The sequence below is a fragment of the Cygnus atratus genome, chromosome 25 (assembly GCF_013377495.2).
Source record: "Cygnus atratus isolate AKBS03 ecotype Queensland, Australia chromosome 25, CAtr_DNAZoo_HiC_assembly, whole genome shotgun sequence".
NCBI classification, from domain to species: Eukaryota; Metazoa; Chordata; class Aves; order Anseriformes; family Anatidae; genus Cygnus; species Cygnus atratus.
Window position 1 is genome coordinate 277,842 of NC_066386.1, and position 16,370 is coordinate 294,211.

The 16,370-nt window shown below is 44.7% G+C and overlaps 2 protein-coding genes across 2 annotated transcripts; both read left to right on the forward strand.

Annotated features, from left to right (window-relative positions):
- Positions 1 to 810: 810 nt before the first annotated feature.
- On the forward strand, positions 811 to 2,745 carry HOXB6 (homeobox B6). Its single transcript, XM_035571466.1, has 2 exons — positions 811 to 1,219; positions 2,481 to 2,745. Exons 1-2 carry the CDS (start codon positions 811 to 813, stop codon positions 2,738 to 2,740), a joined length of 669 nt encoding a protein of 222 aa, XP_035427359.1. The 3' UTR covers positions 2,741 to 2,745.
- Positions 2,746 to 5,588: 2,843 nt separating this feature from the next.
- HOXB5 (homeobox B5) lies at positions 5,589 to 7,297 on the forward strand. Its single transcript, XM_035571468.1, has 2 exons — positions 5,589 to 6,135; positions 7,050 to 7,297. Exons 1-2 carry the CDS (start codon positions 5,589 to 5,591, stop codon positions 7,295 to 7,297), a joined length of 795 nt encoding a protein of 264 aa, XP_035427361.1.
- The last annotated feature ends 9,073 nt before the right edge of the window (positions 7,298 to 16,370 follow it).

The following is a 16,370-nucleotide window of genomic DNA, read 5'->3' on the forward strand; positions in this document are numbered from 1 at the left end:
ATCTCCTGAATATGTAGCTTTTGCAGATAAATAAACGAAAAAGATACTATATATGAAAAGCGAATGTTTGTTCTAATCCAGCGCAGCTTTCTTAACAGGGAATACTTAACAGGGAATGCTAATCTATAGTAATTAGATAAACATGAACCGAAATAAATTGTCAAAATCCATTTCTTCTCCTATAGGAAATCTCTTAGTCTAACCAACGGGATCTCCCCCTTGCAAAGTTCACACACACAACTTTTTTCTTTAACTGTAGAAAAGTACCCAGATATTTTAGGACGAATTGCAGACACTAAGGGTTAAAGTTTTCCGAATGTAAATAAATAACTTTTTTTTTCCCACTTACACCAGGTATTTGTATACATTATGTGTGTGGATGCACCGCCATCCATACACAGAGGCTTTCACATTCACACTCCCCCATGCTGAAGTCGGGGGGGGGGGGGGGGGAAGCATTTATTTATGAAGCTCTGAGTGCGCCGGGAACGTTTCTTTCCGCAGATATCATATATTTGGTTAAGGGGGTGCATTTCTGTTGTTTAAAAGGGAGGGAAAAGGGGGTGGATGGTTTGTTCTTGGGGTCCCTGGTGCAATCTCAGCTCCTCATGGGTGCTATTTTGCAACCTCAGGCGCCTGCTATTGGTCAGCCCATGATCAGATGGTTGTATTTCCTTGTGTCCCTCGCTGGCACCACGCCATCTCCCTTCAGCTAAAACCCAATCTCCGATATACTACTAATAGCTAAACCACTTGGACTATAAAACACAACAAATCATAAAGCCGGGAAAGGACGGCAGGCTCCTTCCAATGAGTTCTTATTTTGTCAACTCGACCTTCCCGGTGAGTCTGGCGGCGGGGCAGGAGCCCTTCCTGGGACAGATCCCGTTATATCCCTCGGGCTATGCGGATCCTTTGAGGCACTACCCCACCACCTATGGAGCCACGGGAGTCCAGGAGAAGGGCTATGCCTCCTCTCCCTACTACCAGCAAAGCAACGGAGCCTACAGCCGCAGCTCCGCCTGTGACTATGGGGCCGGCGGTTTTTTCAGGGAGAAGGACCCTGCGTGCGCCCCTTCCAACCTGGACGAGGTGCCCTTCGCCCCCGAGCCGCGCAAGTCGGACTGCGCGCAGAGCAAAACTGTGTTCGGAGAGAGCGAGGAGCAAAAGTGTTCCGCCCCGGTTTACCCCTGGATGCAGCGGATGAACTCTTGCAATAGTGAGTTTACTCTTTTACAGAAATAAATACATCAATCTCCTCCCCCCGTTTTTATTTGTTACCGCCAGAGTGAGGGAGCGAGAGAGCGAGGGAAGCAGGAATAAGGTTCACTTTAGAGCCCAAACTTCCAGCGGGGAAGTTAGGCAAAATGAGAGGCTCCAAGTTGCTTCTGACACGCACCAAAACTTCACGCCGCTGAAGTATTTTCTCCTTTCGACCAGTTCCCCCCGCTTCCCCACTAGAAAAACAGCAAAAAAGTTTGCTCCCTATTTAATCCCCGGTACAGTATTTCTGCTTTCCCCCTTCTTTTTTTCCACATTCCAGTTTGCGTGTCACGCAGTCACAATGATTTGTCTCTGTCTCCCCTAAACGCACAGGGAGATATCTTTTCTAAATCAGATCTGGATGACTTTACACATGCATGTACCCACACCCTCAAGCAGCTTCCTCTCTCTCTAGATAGCCGACCTGGAGTTAAATAATATAAAAGTGTTTAAATATTTGAAAGGAGAGAGCTACATTTTTAATGAAACTTACACGTAATGAAAAGTCTGCCTGGGGAGAATTTTTTTCTCCTGATGATATATGACTTTTTTAAGTGCTGTTTCCTCAATCAGGATAAGGGGGAAAAATGAGAGAGAGAGAGAGAGGGAGAAAAAAAAAAAAAAGAGAAGAAAAAAAAATTGAGTCTCACCACCCTTATCCCCATGTTTAGATGCATTTGTTGCCTTTTAAGTTCCGAATTGATGTCCATTAGCGCAGGGACATAAAGCGTTGTATCCTCTTTAATGTCGACTTTGGGCAGATCGATTCACTTCATTATTGCTTAAATGCTCAGATCTATTACAGTTGCCGGTAGGGTGGAAAACAGCGGAGGGGGGTGGGGGTGGGAGAACACCTTGCGATTTTTCATCGCGGAGTAAGATAGATCTCGCCCTGTCTCCCCAGCCCGTTGCAGGCTGGCCCGGTCCGCATCAGCCCCCTGCTCTGCCCGGCCGCCCGCAGCCCGCGCGGGCTCTCCGCGGGCGCGCACCCAGGCGGCCCGGCCGCGGAGGCTCCCGGGGGGGCTTTTGTTGGCCGAAGCCTGGGGAGGGCAGGGAGCAGGCCCCCTCTCCTCCGCACACAGGCACGGCGCAGGCGGCACCGTCCCCCCGGGTTGCCCGGGACCTCCGCCGCCCCGCTAAACCCCGGGGCTTCCCCCCCCACCCCCGCCCCCCTTCTCTCTCTTTTTTTATTTTTATTTTTTTTGCGGGTGTCGCAGGTTCCTCCTTCGGGCCCAGCGGCCGGAGAGGCCGCCAGACCTACACCCGCTACCAGACGCTGGAGCTGGAGAAGGAATTTCACTTCAACCGCTACCTGACCCGGCGCCGGCGGATCGAGATCGCCCACTCCCTCTGCCTGACGGAGCGGCAGATCAAGATCTGGTTCCAGAACCGCCGGATGAAGTGGAAAAAAGAGAACAAACTGCTCAACTCCTCGCAGCTGAGCGCGGAGGAGGAGGAGGAGAAAACGGCGGAGTGAAAGTATTATTTAAAAAAAGAGAGAGGGAATGAGTGCGTGCGTGTGAGAGCCAAGAGGATGAGGGTGGTGTGGGCTGGCTGCGAGGAAAGGGAAAACGTGCACATTGGTGGGACAAGCCCTCTGCAGCAACGGCAACAGCTAGAAAGTTTGGGCCACCAATGCCATGGACTCGTGTTCCCAGTAAACTGTCGTGTCCAGAAAAAAAAAAAATCAGGCTTCTAGTTGCGTTTTTTTCTTCCTAGACTCCCCCCCAACCAAGTAAAATCATAAAAAAAAAAAAAAAAAGTGAGGAGATAAGCAGAGAGGAGAAAAGAAAGGCAGAAAAAAAAAAAAAAAAGGACTCCTACCCGTGTTTCTACCCTTGGTGTCACTGTTAGTAATATGCTAACTCTTGTATTTAATGGAAGTGCTGCAATATATGTCTTTTGGGGTGTTTATTGTCTTAATTTTGTAAAAATGTTTTATGCACGGTTGACATAGGGTTTTTTTTCCTTTTTTTTTTTTTTCTTTGGTAAATTAATCAAGCCCTGGGGTCTTGTAATTAGTTTCTCTCTCTCTCTTTTTTTTTTTTTTTTTTTAAGAAGAAAATCTACTGAAAGAACGAATACTACCTAAAGGGATGCAAAAGCAACAACAGCAAAAAAAAAAAAAAGTTATATTTTATTAATTTTTGTACGTGTTGTGTTTGAAGTTTGTCTTAGGTATGACCATGGAATTCTCTAATAAAAACAAAGTCTTCGATCTCATGTACACCACACTGTCATTATTATTATTATCCTTCCCTTTTTCAGGGGAACTTGTCATTCTTAAGGAGCACGGAGTTATAAAGAAAGCACTGCTACTCTCTTTATGACACTGTCTTCTAATCTGCAAGGACAAGCAACTCCAAGCATACGGAAGTTACACTGGAGAGATAAATCTGGTTTTCCCTCTTTTTGTCTAATCTTAAATGGAAGACCTTTCACCAATATTATTTCCTCGTTGACATTCTGCTTTAGTATAGCTCTTTTTTATTGTTATAGTACAAAGAGTTATGACGAAATGCTCTCCATATACATAATAAATCAAGGAAACAGGCAAAAATATGCTCTCATTTATCTACCAAAGATACCTAACATTTGCCTAGCATCTTTCAAACATCTGGTCCCTTACTTCACATCCCCGAATCAAAGTGAAGTGTATTGCAAAATAATCCAGATTTCAAGGGATTTTTTTCCTTCTCAGCTACAGGAATATAGCATTCACTTATGGGAAAAAAAAATAAGAGGAAAAGGAAAGAAAAAAAATCTAAACTAAGTCTACTAGTGGATTCTGATATTCTAACTTTGCTCAGGATGGGGTGGGTAATGCTCTGTGCCAAAAGGGAACCTTGTACATGCAAATAGCAAACTCTTATTGGGTTTTGTAATTAAACAAAAGGAAGTGCTTTTTCTGCTGGGGATTTAGGACTGGAAGCAAGCAACCAGACCAGCCTAATGTGGATACGATTTTTTGAAGCTTCACGGGGCAGGAAAGCTATGAAACAGTACCTCCTTACTTCTATTCCCTTTCCCCACTGCCCACAAAAATACCTATGTATGAACGCATTCCCCCATGCCACAAGCTGGTTTAATGTCAGTCACTTTTAAAATCAATTCATGCAGAAGCTTCACAGCTGTAGGACATTTACTATTATTGCCACGCTTTTCATTGCCCGTAATTATTATAATTATATGTCACTTTCAATATGGCGTATAATTTCCAATGAGTTGCAGACAAGCATATGAAATTCCTGAACTGCCTTGGAAAAAAAATGGAGAGAGGAAACGAGAAGAAAAAGTAATGCTTAACAACGCACAGACCTTTCACAACGTTTTTACCAATTTCAGAGTGCTTTTGCTCCCCAATATTCCTTGCAGGTTAGCAAATGGAAAGGAACAGCACCGTAACACAATGCTGTGGTTAAAGAGGACGTGAAACGCTCGGGAACAAGATTGTCCTAAAAACAACGTTGTCAACCATTTCCACCGGCTGGACCTTCCTTCCTCTGCCCTTTTTCCTCATTTTCCCCGTTTTTTTCGCTCCCCAGTTACGGTGCGACTGCATCGCTTGTAGCACGCTCAGCGTGCCAGGAAGCTCGACTTCTCCCGGAGCAGTGGCGAAGCCTTCGGAAATAAACACGCACGGCCGCGCTCCCCCGTAGCAGTTTCGCATTGCCCCCCTTCAAATATCAAAGGAGAAGACTGCCTGGCCTAAAAGCGATTTAACACCTCATCCCTCGCTGCCTCTAAAACTTCCGCAGTGCTGTTACAAAGGAAGAAATAATGGTTTAATAAAGAGAACGAGCGGGGCGAGAAGAGCCACATGGAGAGCGCGGGCGTGCTCGCCGCGGCAGGATCTCCCCTGCTGCTGCGCAGATTTTTGAAGAGGCAAAAAGCGGGGCCGGGGGACCCCGAGCGAGGGCCGGGGCCGGGGCCGGGGCCGGGCCGGGGCCGGGCCGGGGCCCCGCCTGCGCCGCTCCCACGCGGCCGGCAGGTGGCGCGCTCCGCCAAGGTGGGGCGAGCGCGGCGCCGGCGCGCCCGGGGACTCGGGGCGCCGCGCACCGACTTGGGCCTAACGACTCCGCGATCGTCATTATTTGTAACCATAGAGCATGAATTACCTCTTGAGGTCATCAGTGAGAATTTACGACTGGTCAACAAAAGCACGTGATTCCCAAACGCACCCCCACCCTCCCCCCATATTTGGCCGCATACATAGCAAAAACGAAGTACAGTGCATTGCTATAATTCATTAATACATCATAAATCGTCAAGCACAGGGTTATAACGACCACGAGCCACAAATCAAGCCCTCCAAAATAACCCAAATGAGCTCTTACTTTGTAAACTCGTTCTCAGGGCGCTACCCAAATGGCCCCGACTATCAGTTACTAAATTATGGGACCAGCAGTTCCATGAACGGTTCTTACAGAGATTCAAGCACCATGCATTCCAGCTCTTATGGCTACAACTACAATGGGATGGACCTTAGCATCAACCGCTCAGCCTCTTCTAGTCACTTTGGGGCTGTGGGGGAGAGCTCCCGCGGTTTCCCTTCTCCAGCTCAGGAGAGCAGGTTTAGACAGGCGTCTAGCTGCTCCTTATCTTCTCCCGACTCCCTTCCCTGCTCCAACAGCGAGAGCCATGGAGGCAAGCCCGCCCCGTCCCCCTCCGACCAAGCTACTTCTGCCAGCACCAACACAAATTTCACAGAACTAGACGAGACCAGCGCGTCCTCGGGAGCCGACGAGGGCACTCCAATAAGCAGCAGCATCCCCCGAGCGCAGGCAGAGCCCATCGCAACCTCCACCGCAGCAACAGAAGGGCAGGCACCTCAGATATTCCCTTGGATGAGGAAACTTCACATTAGCCATGGTACAGCTACTTCTTTTTCGGTCGTTGTCGTTGTCGTTGTTTATTTTCTCACACCCCGCTTTTTCCCCCCCTTTCCTTTCCCGCCCCCACTCCCTATTTTCTCTCCTTCCCTTTAATCGGTGGAGACTCTTTGATCAGAAACACAGCTATTTATTGCTTTTTGCATTTCTTGTTCTGATCACGGCTTTAAAGCTGCCTCTGGCGCCTGGAGGGGGGAGATTTTATTTTAGTTTCGTTATTCTTGCCGCGAAATGTGCGCTTGTTTCAAGCTAGTAGCTATATGTATGTGGTGGGAGAAGGTAAAACAAAAATTGAGGGAAGGGGGTGTTCCTTGGGGGGCAGAAGAAAGGAAAGAATTGACCATTAAAATGGCATTATATGCACAGATGGGTCTCTCAGTCCTTTCCTTCTCTGATTTTGCTGGGTGTATTCTTGACAATCTGCTCTTGACAAAACCAAAATTGCGGTGAAATACAGAGCACGGGGAACAGAGAGGACCATCACCACTACCACCCCCCCCCCCCCCCTTTATCTTTTTTCTCCCGGAGAAAAGAAAGCAGTATTAAACCAGATGACCCAGCAAGCAGGCACAAAAACACCCAAGCAGGGAGAAAAAAAGGCGATTTCAAAATCTCGGTTCTTCAGTTAAATTATGAATATTGAGTTGCTGGTGTCAGTTCTGGAGGGACCAAAGGTGGGGGTTTTTACACGTGTCTGGGGGTGTGCGGGAAAGAGAGGGAGACCTGGGGGGGAGGGGGGGGAGAGGCTCTTATTTTGGGAAAGAGCAGCGTTCCTAATTGCCCGAAGACGGTGAATATTTTGCCTCGGTACTAAAAAATATCCTTAATAGTAAAAATCCTATCAGAAAGACTTGAAACAGAAATCAAAAACCCGTTGTTGTCCGTGTTATTCAGACATGACTGGACCAGACGGTAAGAGGGCAAGGACAGCGTACACTCGCTACCAGACCCTGGAGTTGGAAAAGGAATTCCACTTCAATAGATATCTCACCCGCAGGAGGAGAATAGAGATCGCTCACGCTCTCTGCCTCTCCGAGAGGCAGATCAAAATCTGGTTCCAGAACAGGAGGATGAAATGGAAGAAGGATAATAAACTGAAAAGCATGAGCTTAGCCTCTGCGGGCAGCGCCTTTCAGCCATAAATTATAGAGGAAGAATGTCGAGGAAAGAAGAGGAAAGATTAAATAAATACGTAAATAAATAAATAAAGCTCAGCAGATCTTAGTTTTGGAGTACTGTACAGTGAGGCACCTTCTTTTCAGCATGTTGTTGCTATTCTAAAACAACGCGTGTGGTACCGTTATCCCAGGACTGAGTTCATGTCGTGTTTTTTTAATTATTATTATTTTTAATTAAATTTTATTTCCAGATGCTCCTCATGCTCTTGTTGTTCTTATAAATGTATGTGTCCGTGCTCTCTTGATGCTTTCTGGAAAGCTAGCATGTTTACGTGAGCCCTTTAAATGTTATAACTTATTTATAAATTGATAACAGATACAATTGTTTATTTGTTGCTTTTTCCCCTTCCTGAGTTTACTGCTTTTTGGGTGAGTTCTTCTCTGCCTAAGCTAAAATCGGGGGTTCCTGCACTACAGTCGCAGAAAGAAAAATAAAACAAACAAAAAAAAAGGAAAAAAAAGAAAAAAAAAAGAAAAAAAAGAGGGGGGAAGGAAAAAAAAAAACTCTTGTAACTTTTTGTCATAAAATTGTCCAGTCTGTGTTTTAGTTCAAACTTCAGGCCAGGATTTCTAGTCCCAGGCTAATTCTGAGATGTACTCTTAGACGTGGGTAAACTTCATTATTAAAAAAAAAAAAATAAATGTATAAGATTGGACCAACGATAAAGTGCTCAAATGTTTGTAAATACTAGAAATATTTCTGATGTGACTAATAGACAGTTTGTAGTGGGCAGAGTGAATGCAATGTTATGTGTAAAAATGGCATCTGTCATGTCTAGCTGCCTGTTAGTACTTTGCCAATAAGCTTTTTGTATTTGTTTGTAGCTTTACTTGAAGTCAAATAAACGTTTCTCCTACTCATGAAGGCTCCCAGTTGCACTTTATACCCAACCTCTGAGGCTTGCGCAAGGAGTCCGCAGTACGTGCTAAAGCAGGGACATGCCTGGCATGGAGCTCAGCCTGCCTGGAGATCCCAGCAGAGCTGCAGCCCTCGCCTCTCCTGGGCAGCTCTCGGGGAGCTCGCAGCCCGGCAGCATGAAATGTTCGCTCACATAACTCCATGGCATCGCACGGGAAACCTTCCGCGGAAAACACAGCTTGTCACATTTCTCAAACGCTGCTTCCCTAAAAACAACACAGACACCCCCACCCCACCCCCGCTACAGCACCATATCAGACAAACTAGTTTAAAATACTTCAGGTTACAGTAACATGGCATAAAATCTTCCCAAGTACATTTACGTGCATTTCAGGATTTGTCAGACATAGATATAGATATACACACACACAAACATTCTAAAAGCGAGTGGTATTTACATCAGTATATACGTACACATAAACCTGTGTTCTATGGAATTACGTATCTGTGTGTTTGTATAGATATATTTATTATATATATAATATGTATATATAGAGAGAGAATATTTCTTTGCTGAACTGTAATCTTTCCTCTACCTCTCGTCCTCGGTTTATTGTGCTTACTGATTTTACATCCTAGTCTCTGGTTCAACACGTAAATAGCAGATTACAACTCTGTAACTACTGACACTACAACGAGTCATTTTCGCTGCATATAATTTAACATCATCAAAGATGGCAAATGTTGCAATTTTGCTACCTAGGGAATCTAACAAGGCGCGAGATACTCCAGTTTAAAGTCGCTCTATTTGGCAAAACGCCACTGACATCTCTACAATATAGCTTAGGCTTTTTGTTCGTAGCAAGTAAAGTCGGATCTTAAAACTTACCAAACTTAATCTCCCACTGTTTAGGTACTTCTTAAGTGATTTTGAGAGGAATGTGAAGTGGACTGTCAGATCCCAAACCATTTGCTCGCCTTCCCTTGATATTTTTTTTTTTTTACCAATAGCAAACTATACCAAAAGTGGGTATGACATTTAGATGTCAAATGGATAGGGTTTTATCTAGAAGTTAGATCGTAAAAATCGCCCAGACCTCAGACAGATACCCCTCACTGGCTCTCAAAAGTCACGTGAGGTCCATAAAGTTAGTTTTATGGTTTTGGGGAGTTGACAATGTACAATATATTTCACATTCTCTAGAATGTTAAGTGACACTTTAACTGCTTGGTTTGGCTTGTAAGGGGCAGCTATGGGTGAGCACTTTTCCAGATGAGATAAACGCTGCAATTGCAGGGAACATGTTTTGCGGGTCCAGTTTTCAGTCCAGAGAGCCAATAGACTGGAGTCCTGAAAGTAAGTTCTTCTGAAATATTATCTGCTCAAACTATTTTAAAGGGTTTATATGGAAAAACGCTGAGTGGGGAGGAAAGAGGGTCTGCCTCTCTTTCCTAGTTTTATTTCTCACTTTTAGAAGGTCCTAATTCTTATCCTCCTGAGAGCTGAAATTGCATTAGATTTCCATCACAGCTTCGAGGCCCGCCAGTAAATTTTGTGGAACCGGGAGAAATAGAAAATATGTAAAGATTCATTATAATTGCAAGGCGAACTCCATCGTATCATTGCCGGGGGAAGTGTACTTCGGACAAAGTTTGTTTTTGTCCTTCGCCAAGTAAAAGAGGATCTTGCTTGTTTATTGGAGGTCATTTGGTGTGTTTTATAAGGCTCGCAAGTAGACACAAATCTGGTCTATGCTTTTGCATTTCAATTAGCTGTATTATATCTGTGCTCTTCAGGTTGTTAGCACATTTTGATTTTAATTCTTTTAATCTGCTTGCCAACGAAATTTGGGCACTTCTTTTTGCTTTCGGCCTGTGTCGAGACCGATTTATTCCCCCTTCCACCCGAGCTTTTCTTTTTCTTCTTTTTTTTTCTTGGGTTTCGGGTTTTTTTTTTTTTTTCCAATAATATGAACACATATTTCCGTAGTTCGTTTCTACCATATGGAGACACTGAATGACCGCTGTTATGTCTCCAGTCTGTCTCGAAGTGCTACAAAAAAATTATCAGAGAGGCTGCATTTTGCGTACGGACCCTCCCTGTATGTCACAGGCTTGCTTCTCTCTCTGAAAGTGACATCGTTCTGGAAAAGGCAGGCAGCAGCCTTTTTCTCTGGAAAAACAAACTAGTTAGCGGGGAAGGACAGAAGAGCAGAGCCAGCCATCGCTCGGAGCTTAGGTAAAAATGGCAAAGGGCTGTGATGGGCTCTGGTTCCCCCTGCTACATAGGTAGGGGCGCTCAGGTGGCCCTTGCGCTTGCCCGCGGCTCCGGCCAAAGGCCAGAGCTCCGCAGCCATGCAGAGGGAGCAAAATAGAGCAAAAACCTGGAGGGGTTTCTTTTTGAAACCCAAAACACCACATCTGCAGAAGAGGTGAGGGACAACACCTGAACCAACTCACATCTATCCCCCTCCTCGTTACTTTAAAAAAAAAAAAAAAAGTTCAAAGCAGGGGTACAGGCGGGGGGGGGGGGGGGGGCGGGGAGGGAGACTAGAATTTGGAGCATTCACAGGCTTTTTTTTTTTTTCCTCTTTAGCGGGGATTTTTACGGTAAGACAACATTTGGTGGACACATGTCCGTCTCTTTTACACAAAGCAGAATGTCCCCCTTTCGCACACTTTGTAGATTGCTTTTCCTTCCTCGGGCTGTTTTCCCTGTCCTGCTCCATGTGTCTCCTGTATCTTTGCTATCATCATTTGAACTTCTCGCTTTTTCCTGGCCAGTTAGAGAGTGGCCAGCACAATCCTGAGTGAGTCTGCCTGAAAACGTGTAAACTTAAATGCAAAAGCTGGAAATTCAAAGAAGGGAAGCAGGATGCAGAAAACCTTTCCTATTCAGCAGTCTGGGGTTTATTCTGAACTGCCTCTCCTTAACGTCTGTGCAAGCTGGATGCCTCTTTTTCAGTTGATAATAAAGATATTTTATGAGATCCTAGTGATTTTCCAGTGAATGGTCTTTAAATGTGAATTTAGCCACACAGACATGACAGGCTACAGACATTTTGTCTACATGGCATTAGAAACACTTGGAAGAAAAGGTTTACTGTGGTAAGTGTGTTATTGTTTGGGGATTAGACCAAGTGGTGGGCCTGGTAATTCTTAAACCTTCTGATCTGTACTGGTAACTAGAAATAATTTTGACTAATTCATATGAAAACTAGTGATTTTGGCAGGAAAAGTGACATACCTCCTCCTTTTAATATATATCTGAAAATGTAACCATACATTCAATGCACACGTACTCACAAACACTGTGTTTCCAAAATTCATCCATCCATGTATCCATCTAACTGCCCATCCATCCACATCTCCCTTATGCATCATATGCATTAAAGTCCAATGCCCACATCTCCACTCAAAGGATTTTTCTCTTATATAGTCGAAAGCAAACTTTCCTTCCAAATCCAGTCCAGATGACACTAGGAACAATGTTTTTCTCTCAAGTATCACCATTTCTAATCACCTGGTGCATACAACATGTTATTTCAAGGGAAAAAACAGACCAAGATAGCCAGACCAAAGGGAATTTGAAATGCAGTTTAGCTACAGGACATTGCAGCAAGGAGGAGATGCCTGTATGGGTCACAACGTGTAATGCCAGCAGCAATCCTATGCTACTCCCTTCATTTTAGCTGCCTGAACACAGGGATGGCACCAGGCCTATGTTGCAGCAAAAGACTTGGATTTTATTGCTGGCATAGCGATATCATCCTCCCTCTCCTTCCCATTACTCACATGAAATGTTGTTCTCTCTGTTCATGAGCTCTGCTTTCTACCTGCATCATGTAGCACACTTTTCTTTTTTTTTTTTTAACAAGATGGGGTGTTTGTGTGTGTGTCTATGTCTGTTAAACTCCAGCTTCTTGTGAGGCATGGGGAAGTATAACTGGCTACCATTTTACAGCCTGGAAGGAATCACAGACTTAGCACAGGCCTCCCCCCCATCTTTTAAAGAAAAAAAAAAATCTCCCTGTTGCTGATGAAAAGGAAGTATAAGGAAGATAAACAGGAAAAAGGAGCTCTGACCGTGCAGGTAGGCGGAGATTTTCCTTTGTATCATTTCTCTCACATTAATGGCATACATCAGACTTTGGACAATTACTTCTTCTGTAGCTGTAGAAGAAAGAATAAATACAAAATGCCTTAATACAGGGTATATAACTATGGAGGATATCTTGGAAATCACTACTGCTTAGGAAAGAAAATACACTTTCTTTTTTAAAACCTGCAGTTGTGCAGATCTTTCTATGATTACTCTGTGTGTTTATTGGGAAAACCTCTAATTTACCACCATTCCAAAACTGAGTCCGATGGTGGCCTGGGTAGATTGGGTCTGTTGGCATCAAATGTGCAAAGTCTCCCAAAGCCTCGAGGAGCCTCCTCATCAGCTCACCTGTGCCACAGCAGCTTGGGAATCTGGCTTATTAAAAATGGATACAACCATGTTCATATTTGCCTCTTTTTTTTTTCTTTTTTTCTCTGACATGTCTCTTTAGCCTTTCTTCTTCCCTGGAGGTTTCCTATTTCATTTAGTAAACAGTGTCTAAGCTTCTCTAATTCTTTGGGGGGTGGGGGGAAAGCCAAACCCCAAAGCAGTAATTTCTCACCCAAGAGCCACCACGGGCTCTGCAGACTGAAAGAGCCGAGCTGAACATCTGTATTAATTACAGAGTCGTTTACTTTTGGGGCATGCACAGGCTGTGCTCTGTCCCCCAGGGCCTTGTGCCAGGGCAAGTGAGGGACCCTAATGCCCAGGCTGTTGCTGAGGGGCAGCTGTGCTCAGGAACGAAAAAGATGAAATTTCACCTGTAAAATACCCATTTTATTCCCAGGTTTGTTCTGCAATAAATGGGGGAAAATGTGTTTGTGAGTGGCACAGGGAGGTTTGGCGAGCACTTTGATGTAAAAGCCAGCTCAATATTACAATGCCATTGTCAGGCCATCTTGAACGTCATGGTTTATTTGTTTTTATTACTTTTTGTTTTATTACTTAAAATATTTGTTACTTTCAGGCCTTCTTTGTTCTCTGTGTATGGCAGGACACAAAATAAAATTTACTTACACCCAGGTTTTAAAAATTCAAACAAAACCATGCAGGTCAAATTAAAAGCAAAACCAAAACAAAGAAACCCCACCAAAAACAAACTTTGCCAAGGTAACCTAGTTACAGATGTGTATGATGTCTTATTTTATTCAACAAAAAGTGATTAAAATCTGTTAAAGGATTTAATTAAGAGAATTAAATGAAAAGGAAGGGGCACAAATGAGTTGGAAAAAAGCGAAGCTATTCTAAACGATTAAATCGCCATTTTAACAGTATAATGGGGTTTGCATACTGAAAGGAGAAATCAGAGCTCATATCTCATCAATAATTCATAGGCAAGAGGGATCATTCTGAGGTCAGCAGACTTGTACAGCCCCAGCTCCTCTCTCGGAGGAGAGGGTGAACATCGGATCACAACACAACACTTTTGCTCGCACAGACCCCGGGGTCTGCTGGGTCACCTTTTTACGGAAAACATGAGCTCTACGGCTTTTTCTTTCTTTCTTTCTTTCTTTCTTTCTTTCTTTCTTTCTTTCTTCCTTCCTTCCTTCCTTCCTTCCTTCCTTCCTTTCTTCCTTTCTTCCTTTCTTCCTTTCTTCCTTTCTTCCTTTCTTCCTTTCTTTCTTTCTTTCTCTCTCTCTCTCTCTCTTTCTCTCTCTCTCCCTCTTTTTCTCTTTCTTTCTCTCTCTCTCTTTCTCTCTCTCTCTTTCTCTCTTTTTCTCTCTATTTCTTTCTTCTGCCTCACCCTCTCCCTCTCCCCCTCCCTCACGCTCTCAATTTGCCAAGTCCCACTGCCCGTGTGTGGTGGTGACTCACAGCAAGAGGAGGAGAGCTGAAGAAGGAATGGATGTGGTTCATATTGCTCCAATACAGACACACAACTATAACGTGGTGATTATGTTTTTGAGAAGCTAAAGGGATTTCCTTTACTATTCCCTCTCCCCCCTCCCAGTCCCACCCCCAGCTCCCCCCCCCCCCTTTGGCCCAGAGATGAAGGCTGGAAGGCTGTGGTTCCTTATTTGCCTTGGTGGGGATGTGCTGGCGGCAGGGTCTAGAAATTGCACTGTTCGGGCTGTAATTCTTGTATTTCATTCTACTTAAAGTCATTGAAACTACTCCATTCTACACACACGCCATTACCTCCCCAGGAAGGGAAAGACAGTCCCTTCCCTCCAGGTCCACTTCCCAAACGCCTTTCCCTCCCCCGCTGCTGAATTTCAGTCTGAGAAATTGTTCTTTATTTCCCCCTCTTGATAAAGGTCTTTCTGCAATTAGGGAACATGAAGAGGACTTCTGTGGGGTTTGGCTCCTCCTTTGGGAGTCTCTTTTCATTCCTAGAATGGATTTAAGAATGAAATTTTCTTTCAGGCCGTGGCTATTTCGGTATCTGAGCTGATTTCCCCCCACATTTTCTGTCCTGAACTTAAATAAATGATATTTGGAAAGAGGCTGATAACTTAACTTGAGAGGTGTCCACCCTGTGTAGTTTTCCCGTGTTCTGTTACCCTAAATAGCTTTAAAAAGAAACTATTTTGACAGCGAGCGTTGAAAGAGTAAGACTTGTATGAGGCTTTTTTTCCCCTTTGATTTATCTCTTTTTAACATGTGTACGTATGTGTACGTATATATATATACACACATACATATATACCCTTCAAGTCAAAACAAATTACCACGTTAGGATTTGTGAAGAGGAGGTTTGCTCGGTGGCAAATCACGGGTCTGTTTAGGCAGGGATGTTCTGTACAACCGGCGCGGGTGGGAGCCCAGGGACTGAGCAGAGCGGGGCGAAAGGCCAACCCGGGACGGCGGATTTGGAGCAAGCGCCTCGCCTGTAACGTCCCCAAGCAGCCAGCAGAGCTCGCTTCAGACCAAGTTCACTGCCAGTAGGGCCGAGGCCGGATCGGGGCTCGCCCGGCGCCACCGGGCCGGGCCGGGCCGGGCTGGGCCGGGCCAGGCCGGGAGCGGCAGCGCCGCTGCCTCCCGCCGGCCTCTGGCTCCCTTCGGGCGGCCACGGCGCTGCTCGTCCCCGAGCGCTCCGGTGCTCCAAAAATAATCACAGCAGCATCCCCCTTCTTTCCCCCCAAACCAAACCAAAACGAAACAAAACAAAACCATCCAGGCTATTTACTGCAGTAACTCACCTAGCTGAAATGCCAAATGCAAGAAAAACAATTCAAAGTGAGGTGAATCCAGTCGTGGCTAAGGGGATATTTTTTTCTCCTGTTCTTCTAAAAAAAAAGGGGGGGGGAGGGAGGAGAATTCCAGCTGTTTAAGGCAGCACTGAGTGATCTGGAGATAAAGATCTAATGTTTGCAGAACTCTGAAATTATTTAATATTTGTTCCCCCCGGAAAGAGAATTCACGAAACAAAATAAATAAAATAGGGAAATCGGTGGGCCATTAGTTTGTAGAGACATATAATGTAACTCTGGTCTTGGGGTCTTGTTAGTACAGCATTATAGCTCGAGGGGTCAAAAAGTTGAGGGTCAAAAGTTTACACTGTGCGTGACTCAGTCCTGTGTATAACCCAGATAGACTGATGTCAGTGTGAAAAAAAAAAAAAGAAAAAGAAAAAAAAAGAAAATAAAGAAAGAAAGAAAGCGGGGAGGGGGGCGAGGTGGGAGGAAGAGTCTCTGCTTATGGGCAGAGATGGGAGAATATGATAGTGAGGTAGGAGAGACCTTCAGCTGCAAGCTGGAGAGGCAGGAAAGAGGTCTGCAGGGTTTGGGGTGGGATGTTGGTAGAAAATAAGGTAGATTGATTTGGGTCTCCCGTGAGGAAACGTCAAGCGTCTTCCTAGTATTTTTCTAAGATAACCCCTGAAACGCTATTTGGAGTCAAATTAACAGAATATAAGAGGAAATGCATTTATTAAATCCAATTACGTGGAGGTCCCTATAGGATATTAACGCGAGCAGTTAAAAAATAATTTTCATTCCAGAGTCAATTTTGTTTGGAGAGGCCTTAAATTATACCGAAAAAAAAGTCTGACACGTTTGGTGAAAATGTGTTCTAACATTTTTCCTTGGAAGCATTTCCAAAATACTTGGAAAGGTGCCTGTCTACCTCCT